The 14,083-nt window shown below is 51.4% G+C and overlaps 1 protein-coding gene and 1 long non-coding RNA gene across 2 annotated transcripts; one reads left to right on the top strand and one right to left on the bottom strand.

The window, feature by feature from the left end:
• Positions 1-12,680, bottom strand: LOC101441477 (uncharacterized). The gene is made up of 3 exons (XR_189068.4): positions 4,983-12,680; positions 3,735-3,859; positions 1-147 (listed from the first exon to the last, which is right to left on the bottom strand). It is a non-coding gene; the product is annotated as an uncharacterized lncRNA (long non-coding RNA).
• A 56-nt stretch (positions 12,681-12,736) lies between these two features.
• LOC131279944 (interferon-induced transmembrane protein 1-like) lies at positions 12,737-13,772 on the top strand. Its single transcript, XM_058304853.2, has 2 exons — positions 12,737-13,050; positions 13,441-13,772. The coding sequence occupies exons 1-2, from the start codon at positions 12,802-12,804 to the stop codon at positions 13,630-13,632; spliced, it is 441 nt and encodes a 146-aa protein (XP_058160836.1). The 5' UTR covers positions 12,737-12,801; the 3' UTR covers positions 13,633-13,772.
• Positions 13,773-14,083: the final 311 nt, after the last annotated feature.

Genomic DNA, 14,083 nt, shown 5'->3' with positions numbered 1-14,083 from the left:
TAGAATTTGATACTAGGTTCAGTTATTTGCGTATAGAGAGGCCAGGACTCAGGAATGATTTTGAGAAGGAAAAATGGTTTATTGACGGCTGGCCGGATGCGGTAGCTTTCTGTTTCAATCCCAAGCCCGAACAAGAATTTTGAGTCCCTGTATAAGAGAGGAAAGGCCAAATGGTCCTTTTGTTTCAGTTCTCAAAGCCCCCAGCATGAACTTCACACATTCCAGATAAGCCTCTAGCCCATTTGGTCTGCATTTTCCCTGAATGTTTAAAGTTTATAGACTTTGCATTGTTAAACTGTTTCCTGGGACTGGAGTCGCTGCCATGGTTACCCAGGGCAGGACTGCAGCCTCTTATCGTCCCACACCCACAAGTCTCAGACGGCTTAGGTTATCTATTAAGAGACAAAGAGCCTTCCACCCATAGCCCACATCAGTTTCACCATGGTCTTTTAAAAATTTTAATATATATTTTTATTAGAGAAGTTGTAAGCTTACAAAACAATCATGTGCAATGTGCAGAATTCCCATATAACACCCTCCACCAACACCTTACATTGTTATGGAACATTTGTTACAGCTTATGAAAGAACATGATCAGACTGTTACCACTAACTGTGGCCCATAGCTTACACTTGGTGTATTTTTTCCATACACCTCTACATTACCACCATGTAATAGTATCATGTATTTGTTATAGTTTGTGAGAGCACTCATATTTGTACTGTTAGCCGCAGTCCATCTTCCAGCACATGGTTGACGGTGTTATACTGTCCCATGCCCTGTACAGTCCATCCAAAGTGGACACTCAGTGACTTTCATCACCCCAGTAAACCTTTGAACATTTTCCTTAGTTCAAAAGAGAAAACCCCATACCCCCCTCTTGCTGACCTTTAGCATCGATATAGATCCTTCTTTGACATTGATGCAAGAATATTACAATATTGCTGTTAACTATAGTATATAAGTTACATTAATTGTATTTTTCCATGAATCACCATATTCTGACCACCTTGTAGTGGTGACATATATTTGTTCTAGTTCATAGAAGAACATTCTTCTATTGTACTATTTCTTTTTTAAGATTTTATTTATTTTCCCCCTCCCTCCCCCCATCTGCTCTCTGTGTCCATTTGCTGTGTGTTCTGTGTCTGCCCGCATTCTCATCAGGCAGCACTGGGATGTGTCTCTTCTTTGTTGCATCATCCTGCTGCATCAGCTCTCCGCTTGTGTGGTGCCACCCTGGGCAGGCTGCGCTCTTCACACAGGGCAGCTCTCCTTGTGGGGCGCGCTCCCTGTGTGTAGGGCTCCCCGATGCGGGGGATACCTCTGCGTGGCACGGCACTCCTTGCGTGCGGCAGCACTGTGCGTGGGCCAGCTCACCACACGGGCCAGGAGGCCCTGGGTACTGAACCCTGGACCTTCTACATGGTAGGCGGATACTCTGTCAGTTGAGCCACATTCGCGTCCCTCTCTTGTACTATTAACCACAGACTATTAACCACAATCCTCATCCACCTCTGGGTTCACTGTGTTCACTCTAGTCCCTAGATTATTCTCTAATTCTCTGGATTGAGATTTATATCCCTAGACTACCCCTTCCTGCCACAATCCCATTTATACTCCAGCTGTGTTAGTTATACTCACTGTAATGTGTTACCATCAACTCTATCCATTTCCACACTTTCACAGTCAAGCAGAATAAAAATTCTACATACATTAAGCATCACTACCCCATCTCAGCACTCCTAGTACCTAGTATACTCTAGGTTTTAACTCCATGTATCCAAATCATTTTAATAGAATTTATACTTTCAGCTCAAACAACAAGAGTAAGGGTCTTTAATAATTTGAGAACAGGAATTCAAAGTGCAAACATTTGCATATAAAGTAGAATTAATTCTTTTCCTCTGTAAGCTAAATTTCAAAGAATGTAAACAAAATTCCTAAGTTCAAGTACAGACAGTTTGAGTATTGAGAAAGAAAAGAATTCCACATGGGGAAAAAAAAGAACTTAGTCACAAAAAAACAAGGAACTCGCAGCCCTTTTCCTGAGTAACAGCCCAAATCCTTTTGAGACTCATTATTTCTGGGACTTTTGGGGGAGTGGCTTTGGGTCCCCTGGGGCAAGTTGATTCATCAGCCCAGTCCACAGAGGCAGATGGATTTCTGATGAGTGAAAACCGTCCAGTTTCCTCTCTGTAAACCTGCCTGAAGAGACACACATGGAGCCAAGCTTTGTCTTTGGCTGGTTCCTCGGTAGTAAGTCTGGAACAAAAATTGCGTACTTGCTCACAGTCTGAGACTTTTTCCTTTAACAGTCAAGAAGAGTTGCTTTTTTTTTGGTTGTTGTTTTAATCCTCAGTGTCTCAAGTGGGCCCCTCACCCCAGCACCCTCTCCACGAGTTGGGGGTGGCTGTGGCCCTAGAAGTTTCTGCCAGGCCTGCCTCTCTGCCTGGGTGGAACTTCCAGCCCCTCTGGAATCAAATCATCACAACCAAAGTCCCTCCCCTTTAAAAAGGCAGAGAGAACTGGATGACTGTCCTCAGAGCAGCCCCGCTGCACCCCACGATGAAAAGCAAGCTCCGCCCCTTACGAGAGCTCGGGGTGCAGCCGGGGAGTCTCGGGAAGAGAGAAGAGGCCGAGAAAGGCCGGTCTCCCCAGGGGTGACCAGCACAGGCTGTGCTCCCGCCCTGTGTCCCCTGGACAAGGGGCCGTCCTGAGCTGCCCAGGCCTTCGGGATCTCGTGTGGATGCAGGGATCCTCAGTGCCGTGGGCAGCTGGGCTGGAGGAGGGGCCTGCGTGGTGCTGGGGCCCCTCCCCGTGAGGAGCCTGGGGCAGCCGCGCCCACCCCCTCCCGGCCTGGCCATGGCGCAGGGAAGGGCAGCCTGCCTGGAGGAGGAGCTGGGAGGGCACTGCCGGACAGCCTGCACCGCTGGGACACATCGGGGAAAATCCTGCGTGCGTGTGGTGGGACAGGACACGCTGACATGTGGCCCAGCAAAGCAGAGGCACGTCAGTGGCTGCTCTCCTCCATTTCAGAGGACTGGCAGTAGCAGAAAGTATGACTGCATCTACTCATTTGTGCAAAATAAGCAAAAACCAGAAGCTGAAGAGATTGGTTGCAGAGAAAGGGCAAGAGAAAGAGGAAATAAGAATGGGAGAGCAGGGAGAGGAGGAGGTGAGACTTGTCTTCTTATATAAATCTGACTGCTGGAACCAAAGTAAAGCTTCACATACTCTTCACATACTCCAAAAACAAACAATTAAAACTCAGTGGGATGTGGGGATGCAGATGAATCCAACTGTGTTGCAATAACTAGCATAAGGGGGTAAAAAAGAACTAACCTGGGAAGCAGATGTGCCTCAACCAACAGAGCATCTGCCTACGATCTGGTGGGTCCAGGGTTCGATCCCCAGGGCCTCCTGACCCGTGTGGTGAGCTGGCCCATGCGCAGTGCTGCCACGCGCAAAGAGTGTGCCCCACAAGGAGAGCCACCCCACATGAAAAAAGCACAGCCTGCCCAGGAGTGGCGCTGCTCAAACAGAGAGCTGACACAATAAGACGATGCAACCAAAAAAGAGACGCAATTTCCTAGTGCCGCCTGATAATGCAAGCGGACACAGAAGAACACACGGCAAATGCACACAGAGAGCAGACAATTGGCGGGGGGGGGGGGGGGTGAAAGGGAAGAGAAATAAATAAAATGAATCTTTGAAAAAAAAAAAGCACTAACCTAAGATTCCAAGTGGAAAAGCCCTCAGCTGGAGGGGAAGGCTGAAGGCGCAGCCTGGTTCGTAAGTGGGTTTTCCTGAGAATGTGGCTCGGCAGGTGGGAAAGCATGTTGTCCATGTACCAGACCTGAACAAACAAGGAAATCTACTGTCAGTTTTAAGAGCTGGTTTCTCGCTGGGGGAGGAAACAGTTCTCCACCAGGAGAGAAGTCTAACATGACCCCTGCGGTGTAGGGTGGAAACCCATGGTATCTGTATAAACTCCCGGTTTTTAAATCTATGTACAGATAGACAAACACAGAAATTTAGATGTGTGTGCACTCAGCTTCTAGGCTGAGGAGACCCAGAAGCGACGGCACCGCGGTTGACAGGAGCACCTGTGGAACCAGCCTTGGCTTCTAGACTCCATTCTTCAGGAAAAGGGACTGAGGCTTCTTGGAGAAATGGCTGATCTCGGGCTGTGGCAGGGAAAATACCAGATGAGCCAGAAAGTAAGAATGTGCTCAAAAAAGGATAAGGCATCTCGCAAGAGCACAAAGGGCAGGAAGGAGCCTCAGCCACAGGAGTACAGCTTCGGATTATAAACCACAGAATAAAATACATGAGACCATACTGATCTAAATAAGTAAGTGATTAAATAAGTAAGTGGGAGAGAAGGACAGCTTGTCCTTACAAAAGAATTCCAATTAATAAATGTAGAAGGGGAAGAGGAAAATAAAAAATCACTTGGGGGAAACGGACTTTGGCCCAGTGGTTAGGGCGTCCGTCTACCATATGGGAGGTCCGCGGTTCAAACCCTGGGCCTCCTTGACCCGTGTGGAGCTGGCCATGCGTAGTGCTGATGCATGCAAGGAGTGCTGTGCCACGCAAGGGTGTCCCCCGCGTGGGGGAGCCCCACGCGCAAGGAGTGCGCCCGTGAGGAAAGCCGCCCAGCGTGAAAAGAAAGAGCAGCCTGCCCAGGAATGGCGCCGCCCACACTTCCCGTGCCGCTGACGACAACAGAAGCGGACAAAGAAACAAGACGCAGCAAATAGACACCAAGAACAGACAACCAGGGGAGGGGGGGGAATTAAATAAATAAATAAAATCTTAAAAAAAAAAAAATCACTTGGGAAACCTCACACCACAATATGGTTGTAGACAAAATCCACTGATGCATGAGGACAAATTTGAGGAGAAACATGATTTACATAGTCTTAAAGGATTTCCCCAGTATCCTTATTATTTTTAAAGGAAAGATGCCACTTTACCTGAAGACCCCTGTAGGCACACCTTCACCAAGCGCTTGAGGTCCACGTCACTAGGAAGAGGACACATCGGCTCACGTCCTGGTGCTCCGAGAGGACCAGCACCGTTTCTGTGGTTTTCTTGGCAAAATGCACAACTCGTTCCAGTCATGAGGAAACGTGAGCAAAACACAAATGGAGGGACATTCCACAAAATATCTGACTGATACTTTTCATAAGTATTAAGACCACGAAAGGCAAGGAAAGACTGAAGCACCGTCCCGGGCTGCGGGAGAGACGCGGGGCGGTGTGGCGTCCGGGCTGGGTCCTGGAGGAGCTGAAGGACCACAGCAGACAGACAGGTGAGACGTGATCAACGCTGAGTTACTAGTATAGACCCAGTGTTCATTTCCTGGTTTTGATCATTGCACTGTGTAAGATGCTATCGGTAGAGGAAGCTGGGTGAGGGGTGTACTGTTTTTGCAACATTTCCATAAGTCTTAACTTATTTCAAAGCAAATAGCTAGAAAAAAATAAATATCAGGCATTTTTAAAGAAATAATACACACGGTGGAACAAGCAGATGGCATGGGGCAGGTTTAGACCCCTGCTCGGCTGCACCCAAGCACTGCCTAAATGCTTTCCCCCCCTCAGGGTGTGTGGCCCGAGCCCTGCCTCAGGAGGAGGTGCTATCATTACCCCATTTCCCAGGACAGAACGGTGCTTGGCACGGACTCCACGTCCTGGGCACGCTGACTTTCTTCATGATCACAATGACCAGAATTAGAACCAGGTGATGGACACAACTGTCGGGCAGGTTAGTGCACTGGGTGATCAAGCGGGAGCTGTCCCGGGAGGTAACATGACAATGAAGGGATGAGAAGTGCAAAACAAAGCTGAAAGGTGTGGAGAAAAGAAGCAGAAGTTGCCTACATCTCCATAGGGAAGAAGATAGAAGAAAAAGAAAACAGAGAAGGAATATTTGAAGTAACAGTGAAGGCAAATTTCCCAAAATTAAAGAGAGATACAGGGAAGTAGATGTGGCTCAACTGATTGAGCTCCCACCTACCACATGAGAGGTCCGTGGCTTGGTTCCTGGTTCCTCCTAAAGAAGACAGAGAGCTGGCGCAACAAGAAGAAAAACATAATGGGAGACACACAAAGCAGGGAGCAGAGGTTCCTGGTGCCTCCTAAAGAAGATGAGCAAGACAGCAAGCTGACGCAACGGGCAGGTGCATCAAGCTGACCCAACAAGATGGTGCAACAAGAGTTACCAGAGGAAAAGCATAATGAAAGACACAGCAAAGCAGGGAGCAGAGGTGGCTCAAGTGATTAGGTGCCTTCCTCCCACATTGGAGGTTATGGGTTCAGTTCCCAGTGCCTCCTAAAGAAACAAAGAAGATGAACAGGCACAGCAAGTGCAAATAATGAGGGGGAAGGGAGAAATAAATAAAATAAATCTTAAAAAAAAAAACGCTACAGAGCTTTGGACTGAAAAACTGCAAAGAGGCAAGATTAGAAATAACCCACACTGAAATGGACTACAGTGAAATGGAAGAGTATCACAGAAAATAAAATTCTGAAAGTTCCAGAAAGAACAGATCACCGACAAGGTGGACTAAGAATCTGATATTAGATTTCTTAGCAAATCCTATAAGAAGACAAGAGAGTTGTATTTTAAGTAACTGAAAGAAAAAAATTAAGACTAGAATTTTATATAAGGCCAAATTGCCATTCAAATGTCAGCACATAATAAAAATATTTCCAGAAAGCCTCAAAATGTGGTCTCCCAGAAACCGACATTGACATATTCTTGGTGAAAGTGCTCATACAGAAGAAAAACAAATCCAGGAAATGCTGTAAGAGATAGGGGAAGTAAGGAGAGGGCACCAAAATTTTTTGCAAGGTTATCTGCTGACAGGAACAAGACAGCAACAGAAGGTGGAAGCAAAGGGTAAAAGTGAAGGGAAGTACAGCTGTAAAATGCTATACGAAATGGGCATCTGTAAAGGGGAGGTCAAAGGGTGGTGGCCTAGATGCCAGTGGGTTCAGGGAGCAAATGGGTTGACAGGCGCCACCAGAACACACCTGGAGTGTGCAGTGTCCACCACCTGGGGCAGTCCTTGGCACAAAAGCACTTGTTAGATGAATGAATGTAATTTTTGAATAACAAAAAGAAACATGATCCATCTCCTGAAAAAACAGCAAAAGAGAGAGCAAAAGAATCATAACTACAGTAAATATGATGTATGATGTCTGACATTCTGGAGGTAACACTGTTGTGACAGTGAAAAGATGAGAGTTTGGAGGAGTGGACCGGTGAGCATGGGGCATCATTAGGGCAGTGAAACAGTTCCATGTGGTCCCGGATGCTGCTACTTGCCACTACATGTGTGTCAAACCGCACAGCTGCACATCTCGAGAGGGAACCTGCTAGTAAACTGTGGGCCTGAGTAACAGTGTATCAATGTTGGTTCATCAGTTGTGACATATGTCTCACACTAATGCAAGATGTCACTAATGGGGGAAACTGTGTGGACAGATGTATGGGAAATATCTGCACTTTCTGTGCATTTTTTCTGTAAACTTAAAACTGCCCCAGGAAACGGACTTGGCCCAGTGGTTAGGGCGTCTGTCCACCACATGGGAGGTCTGAGGTTCAAACCCTGGGCCTCCTTGACCCGTGTGGAGCTGGCCCATGTGCAGTGCTGATGTGCACAAGGGGTGCTGTGCCACGCAGGGGTGTCCCCACATAGGGGAGCCCCACATGCAAGGAGTGCACCCCATAAGAAGAGCCACCCAGCGCGAAAGAAAGTACAGCCTGCCCAGGAATGACGCCCCAGACATGGAGAGCTCACAAAACAAAAAGAAACACAGATTCCCCGGTGCCACTGATAAGGATAGAAGCGGTCACAGAAGAACAAACAGCAAATGGACACAGTGAGCAGACAACTGGAGGGGGGGGGGAGAGGAGAGAAATAAATAAAAAATGAATCTTAAAAAAAAAAACTGCCCTAAAATGAGGTTTTTATTAAAACATAGTAAATACAAAACAATATGGCAAAAATAAGTCCTAAGGGAAGAATAATTACAATAAACATAAAGTAAAAGACAGAGATCCAACAAAAACACACTGTAAGAAAAGATATAGAAATATTGAAAAAATCCCAGTCTCTGAACTTGGATTTAGGTGATTCCAGGGGTTTGCCAGAATTCACAGGCAGTCCTCTCTAGGAGCTGAAATCATCTCAGGCCTAAATTAGCTCTGTCCAAAGATAAAGAGGTGCACAAAGAGATAAGGGAAAAAGAAAAAGAAAAGAAGGGGAATTGGTACAAGAGACAGTCAACAAAAACTGTAGCTCCTGCAATTTCCAGACACTAATAGAAAGGCTGTGCTTAGTAAGTTCTTGGAGATAAAAGGTAAAATTAAAAATTTTATCAACAGAGAGTGGATATAGCTCAGTGGTTGAGTGCCTTCTTCCCATGTATGAGGTCCTGGGTTCAATCTCCGGTACCTCCTTAAAAAAAATCATCAAGGAGTTGGAAACCATAAAACGCGGCATTGGGGAACTGCGAAGGTACTACTTGATGTTCTAGAACGTGAGGCATAATAACCCAAATGAAGAACAGCTGGAAATGAGGTAGAACAGCTGGGTCTTCCTGTGCCTCTGAGTCCCTGGGGGTCTCGCTGAAAAGCAGGTTCTGACTCAGCAGTCTGGAAGGGCCTGAGATTCTGCATTTCTAACAAGCTCCCAGCGAGGCAGGTGGTACTGGGTGAAGACTCACAATGAGTGGGAGATAGATCAAAAGAAACCATCCAGAGGGAAGGACAGAGGCAAGGGATGAAACCTATAGAAGAGGGTAGAAGAGATATGGAAGACAGAGGGAAAATTCAATTTATGTTTGATTGGAGTTCTAGAAGTAGAGGGAATGGGGCAACCTGAATCTACAGACTTAAGAATCCAATGAAGCCCCAGCAGATAAGTAAAAAGGAACCCTCCCCATGATACTGATGTGGGCTGTGGGTGGGACGCTCTCCATCTCCTTGTAGATGACCTCAGCTGTCTGTGGCTTGTGGGTGGGGGACAGTGAGAGCTGCAGCACTGCCCTTGGTGACAATGGCAACGACTCCAGTCCTGGGAAACAGTTTAGCAATGCAAACTCTATAAACTTTAAATATTCAGGGAAAATGCAAACCAAATGTGCTAAAACCTTACCTAGAACATATAAAGTCCATGCTAAAAGCTTACCTAGGATGTGGAAGATATATATGCTAATTCAAGCCTATTGAGAACTGAAACAAAAGAACGATTTGGCCCTTCCTCTGTATAAAAGAAACACAAAATTCTTGTTCAGGGCTTGGGTTTGAACCAGAAAGCTCCCAACTCCGGCCGGACATCAGTAAATCATTCTTTCCTTCTCAAAATCATTCCTAAGTCCTGGCCTTTCTATACCCAAATAATTGAATCTCTCTCGACTTCTACAACATGGTGTCTTCATGTGCTGAAATAAAATGATTGTCAAGCTAAGATCAATACCAATAGAAAATACCCTTCTAGAATTAAGGTGGAATAAATATAGACCCAGCAGGCCCCCACAAAAGGAAATACTGAAGAGTTCCTCCTTCAGATGGGTGTTCTGGAGGGACGTCAGAAATAAAAGATGGAGTAAAAGCAACGAGGCTTATGTACAGATACGTGAGTCGTATAAATAACACATGAATTGCACTAAACGGTGACAAAATCCTTGTGCCAGGAAATGTAAAATTAAAGAACACAGTAACAACTGTATAATGAGGAGGGAGGTAAAGGAAACCAAAGGGTTCTAAGGCCTTTGCAACTTTAGGTGAAGGGTAAAAGTACATAATGGTATAAGATTTGGAGAAATTGCAGTTATGTCACAATTTATGAGGCGACCATCAACATGATAGGAGAAAAGAGTATAATTTTCAAGCTTTCAGATGAAAAACTGAAATACAATAATAAACATTAGGCGAAATGGAGAAATTATTAGAATGAATAAGAGAGTTGGGCAAGGTTGCCGGGCGGGAGGTCCACGGACAAGCTTCAGTTTATCTCGATGAACCGGCCACGCGCTTGGAGCCTGAGGAAAGGTGCTGGCTGCCTACAACCCTGGCCCGATATCCTCCCCTCCTCGCACCGTGACCCTGGAAGCGGAGAGCTGCAAAGGACATGGATGCGGGAGGGGAGTCGCTGGGGCTCTTTTTGTAAAAGAGAACGGACACGCTTGCTCTGGTTAACAAGGTGCAGTGGCGGTGACGGGTGTGAGTTCCAGGCCCCGTGCCTCTGCACAACTCTGGCCTCTTGCAAACCCTGCCATGGCTTCAGAAGAAGCCTACGGGAGCCTCTTGGAGGATGGGAAACTCTGGGAAAGAGCCGAGGTGTCCCGATTGGCCCGTCCTAACCCCAGCTGACCTGTCAGCTGACAAGAGCTCAGCCTAGGACAACGGAGGCTGGTGCAGATAGGCAGGACCTTGGGGTGTGTGTGTATCAGTTAGCTCTTGCTGTATAACAAGTAACCCCCAAATTCAGCACATTCCCCAGGGGACCCTGGCATGTCCCGGTGGTACCTGCCCTTGCACCGCCCGGTCACTCTGCCTTCTCTACCTGGCCTTTCTCTCCAGCTTTGCCTGCACACCTGTCCAGACTAAACATGGCAGCCTGCTGCCTGGGCGTCCAGCCTCCTTGGAGCTCCTCAGCCCCAGGTGAGGCCTGTTAGCTTGGCCCCCCCATTCCTGCCTGCTCCGCATGAGTGTGAGTGTGCGTGTGAGTAAATGTGTGTGCGCATAGGTGTGTGAGTGTATGCATGAGTGAATGTGAGTGTGCGCGTGTGTGCGTGAATAAAGGTGTGTGTATGTGTGTGCGTGCGTGTGTGAGCATAGGTGAGTGCATGCATGAGTGAATGTGAGTGTATGAGTGTGAGCATGTGTGCATGAGTGTGCGTGAATAAAGGTGTGTGCATGGTGTGTATCCGTGTGTGCATGTGTGTGCGTGTGCGTGTGAGCATAGGTGAGTGTATGCATGATTGAATGTGAGTGTATGAGTGTGAGCATGTGTGCATGAGTGTGCGTGAATAAAGGTGTGTGAGTGTGAGAGGGAAGGTGCGGGCCAGGGGAGGAGACGCAGGGCAGGAGCTCCCCGTGTGGCTTTGGGAGCCCACAAAGAAAGTGGACAGGTGAGAGTCTCCAGGGGGTTGGGGTCTGCTTCAGGGGAGGAGGTTGCAGGGCCCCCCGAGGAGGCGAGGCCAGGGAGGGTCACTGCCGGGGTCTGGGTTTCTAGGAGGGTGATCCCCTGGGGTCTGAGTGCGAGGCGGCCCGTCTGGCTGCTGCGTGGATGGAGGAGTAGGGGTGGGTAAGGGTGGAGCTGGGCCCAGGCAGGGGTGCTGGGGGTGGGCGGGTTCTGGTTAAGGCTGAGGGTGCCCGGATGTGGGGTGAGCCGGATATGGGCGCACGGGAAGGACAAGCTGGTCTCGTTAAAAAAGTAAAAGGAAGGAGGTGAACTTAATTTTTACAATTTAAAAAATCTAACCAATATATCCATGATATTATGGCAACATATAATCAACAAAAATATTATTGATGCAATAGTTTGCATCTGATTTTTTCTTGCTATGTCTTCCAAATCCAATGTACACTTTACACTGCTGGCACGTCACAGTCGTGACTTGCATCTTCTGAAGGAGACTTGACTGTGCGTGGCTGCCTAGTACCCATGTGTGGCTGCCCGGTACCCACGTGTGGCTGCCCAGTGGCCTCGCATGACTGTCCAATAGCCATGCATGGCTGTCCAGTGACTGCATGTCGATCTCCAGTGGCCTCTTGTGGCTGTCCAGTGGCCTCTGGGCTAACAGGTGGCCATGAGCAGCCTTGGAACAAGCAAAGGCACTCGTTAGGCAGGAGCGGCAAGGAGGGACAGGGCAAGGAAGCATTGTGAGTGGACAGCGGATGGGCGTTGGGTCGCCGGGCCTCTCCACAGAGCGGGGGAGGGAAACCTGAGGGTCCAGTTCTCGGGGAGCAGAGCAGTTCCTGCAGGCAGCTGGCCCCAGAGGCCCCCATGGCCAGGCGCGGGGGGCAGAGGCTGCTGAGCCCGTGGCCAGCCCAGGAGGAGGGTCCCTCCGGGGTGCCTGCCTTTCCGGGCTGCTGAGGCAGGACGGGGAAGAGCAGCAGGTACCAGGAAGGCCCTGAAGAGGCAGGTGGGGGTCGCCTCGCCCCAGGCCCCTGGGTGAGGAGTTCAGCCTGTGGCTCTGGACCCTGCCCGTCCAGGGCACCTCGAAAAAATGAGGGGTGATAGGAGGGGAGAGGTTTGAGTGCGCAGCACCCGGGCCCTGGGACCCCAAATGCTGCTCGGTGCCCTGGATCTCCTGCCCACGCCCCCTGCCTCCTTCGCAGGGACCTGGGGGAGCATCCCGCCACCAGCAGCCACACGGAGGAGGCTCAGGCGGCTCTGCCTGGGCTTGGCTCGGCCTGGGAAGGGGCCACACTTTCACGCAGGCCGTGGTGGGCTTTGGGGGCTCCCCGTGAAGTGGTGGCGGCCACGTGGGACCCCACAGGCTCTGCTCACCTCAATTCTGGACCCGCGGGGCCAGAGGGCGGCCGCGCCCTGGGCGAGGGGGCGTGGGGCGGCAGGACCCCCTAGGCCCCGCCCCGTCGGCCCCGTGTAACCTGAGCCCCGTAGGCCGCTCCTCCAATCACCAACCTGCCGGAAACAGAAACTCTCCAGAATCGAAACTGCGGGGTAGGAGGGGCCGCGGAGGGGGCCGGAGGGGCCGCGGAGGGGGCCGGAGCCCGCTGCGCTCAAAACCCTCGGGCCGCAGACCCGGCAGCATGAGCCGCTCGTCCCAGGCCGCGTTCGCGCGCGCCGGCGCCGGGCTGCCCCCGACCTACGAGATGCTCAAGGAGGAGCACGAGGTGGCCGTGCTGGGGCCCGCGCCGGGCGCGGCGCCCGTGGCCGCCACCGTCATCAGCATCCACGGCGACACCTGCGTGCCCGACCACGTCGTCTGGTCGCTCTTCAACACGCTCTTCATGAACTGGTGCTGCCTGGGCTTCGTGGCCTTCGCCTACTCCGTGAAGGTGCGCGCCGGGGGCGTGGGCGGGCCTCGCGCGTCCTGCCCGCTGGGCCGCGAGCCGGCTGCGTGGGGCGCCGGGGCCACCGTGCCCCGGGACGCGCCCCGGCCCCCGAGAGGAGCCTCCAGCCCGCCCTCCGACCGGGGTCCCCGCTGCCCCGGAAAGCGCGGAGGGGCCCCCGCGCCCGCGCCCGTCGGGGGGCGAGCGCCCCCTGGGAACACACGCGCGCGGGGCGGGCCCGCGTCCAGGCCGCAGGCGGGAGGGCGGCCGGGGAACTGCCCACTCGCTCGAGGGCAGGGGTGCGGAGTGGACCCCAAGGGCCGGGGAGGTGCGGGACCCCGGGCGCCCGGCCCCCCACCCCCGTCTCCCCAACCCCCCCACTCCTGTCTCCCCCAGTCCAGGGACCGGAAGATGGTGGGCGACGTGACGGGGGCCCGGAGCTACGCCTCCACGGCCAAGTGCCTGAACATCTGCGCCCTGATCTTCAGCCTCCTGCTGACCGTCGGGATCATCGTGCTGCTGGTCACCGGCTCCCTGATAACCGTCCGGGGTGTTTCGCAGTACATGAAGGACCAAGGAAACTACTAGAAGCTGCCTTGGCCCCGCCCCGAGCCCGCCCCCTCCTCTGCTGGCCCTGCTATCTGGGGTGTCGACCCCTCCCCCTCCACACCCCTTTTTTACGCGGCTTTGGTCTTTCGAGGCCTGAACACAATAAAGTGCCAAGTTGCCCTGGTTGCACTCAGCCTGGTCTGCGACGGACCCCAGGGTCGCCCGTCCCCTCTCGCGCCCCGTGCGGGTCTGGGAGGCGCTGGGTGGGGGGCAGGCCGCCCGTGGAGGCAGCGTCTGGCCTGGTTCCTGGGGGTTCCTGGAGCTCGGGGCCCTCCTGGGTGGGCACGGGTGGGGGGGGCGGGGCTGCCTCTGACCACCGTTGGCCCCGAGGTGCCCCCGCTCCGAGCTGGTAGTTGCCGTGGCGATGCCTGGCGAGGCGTGTGCCCTTCGAGGCTCGGGATCGCGGCTCGGGTGGCATGGCCGGTGGCTC

This window comes from Dasypus novemcinctus, chromosome 10, assembly GCF_030445035.2.
Source record: "Dasypus novemcinctus isolate mDasNov1 chromosome 10, mDasNov1.1.hap2, whole genome shotgun sequence".
NCBI classification, from domain to species: domain Eukaryota; kingdom Metazoa; phylum Chordata; class Mammalia; order Cingulata; family Dasypodidae; genus Dasypus; species Dasypus novemcinctus.
The sequence above is the reverse complement of the archived record's forward strand: the minus strand, read 5'-3'. Positions and strand labels throughout refer to the sequence as shown.

Bases quoted from the DNA above. Each gene is read 5' to 3' on its own strand.
- LOC131279944 (XM_058304853.2), top strand. From the start codon at position 12,802: ATGAGCCGCTCGTCCCAGGCCGCGTTCGCGCGCGCCGGCGCCGGGCTG. The intron at 13,051-13,440 runs GTGCGCGCCGGG...TGTCTCCCCCAG, and splicing joins CCTTCGCCTACTCCGTGAAG to TCCAGGGACCGGAAGATGGT.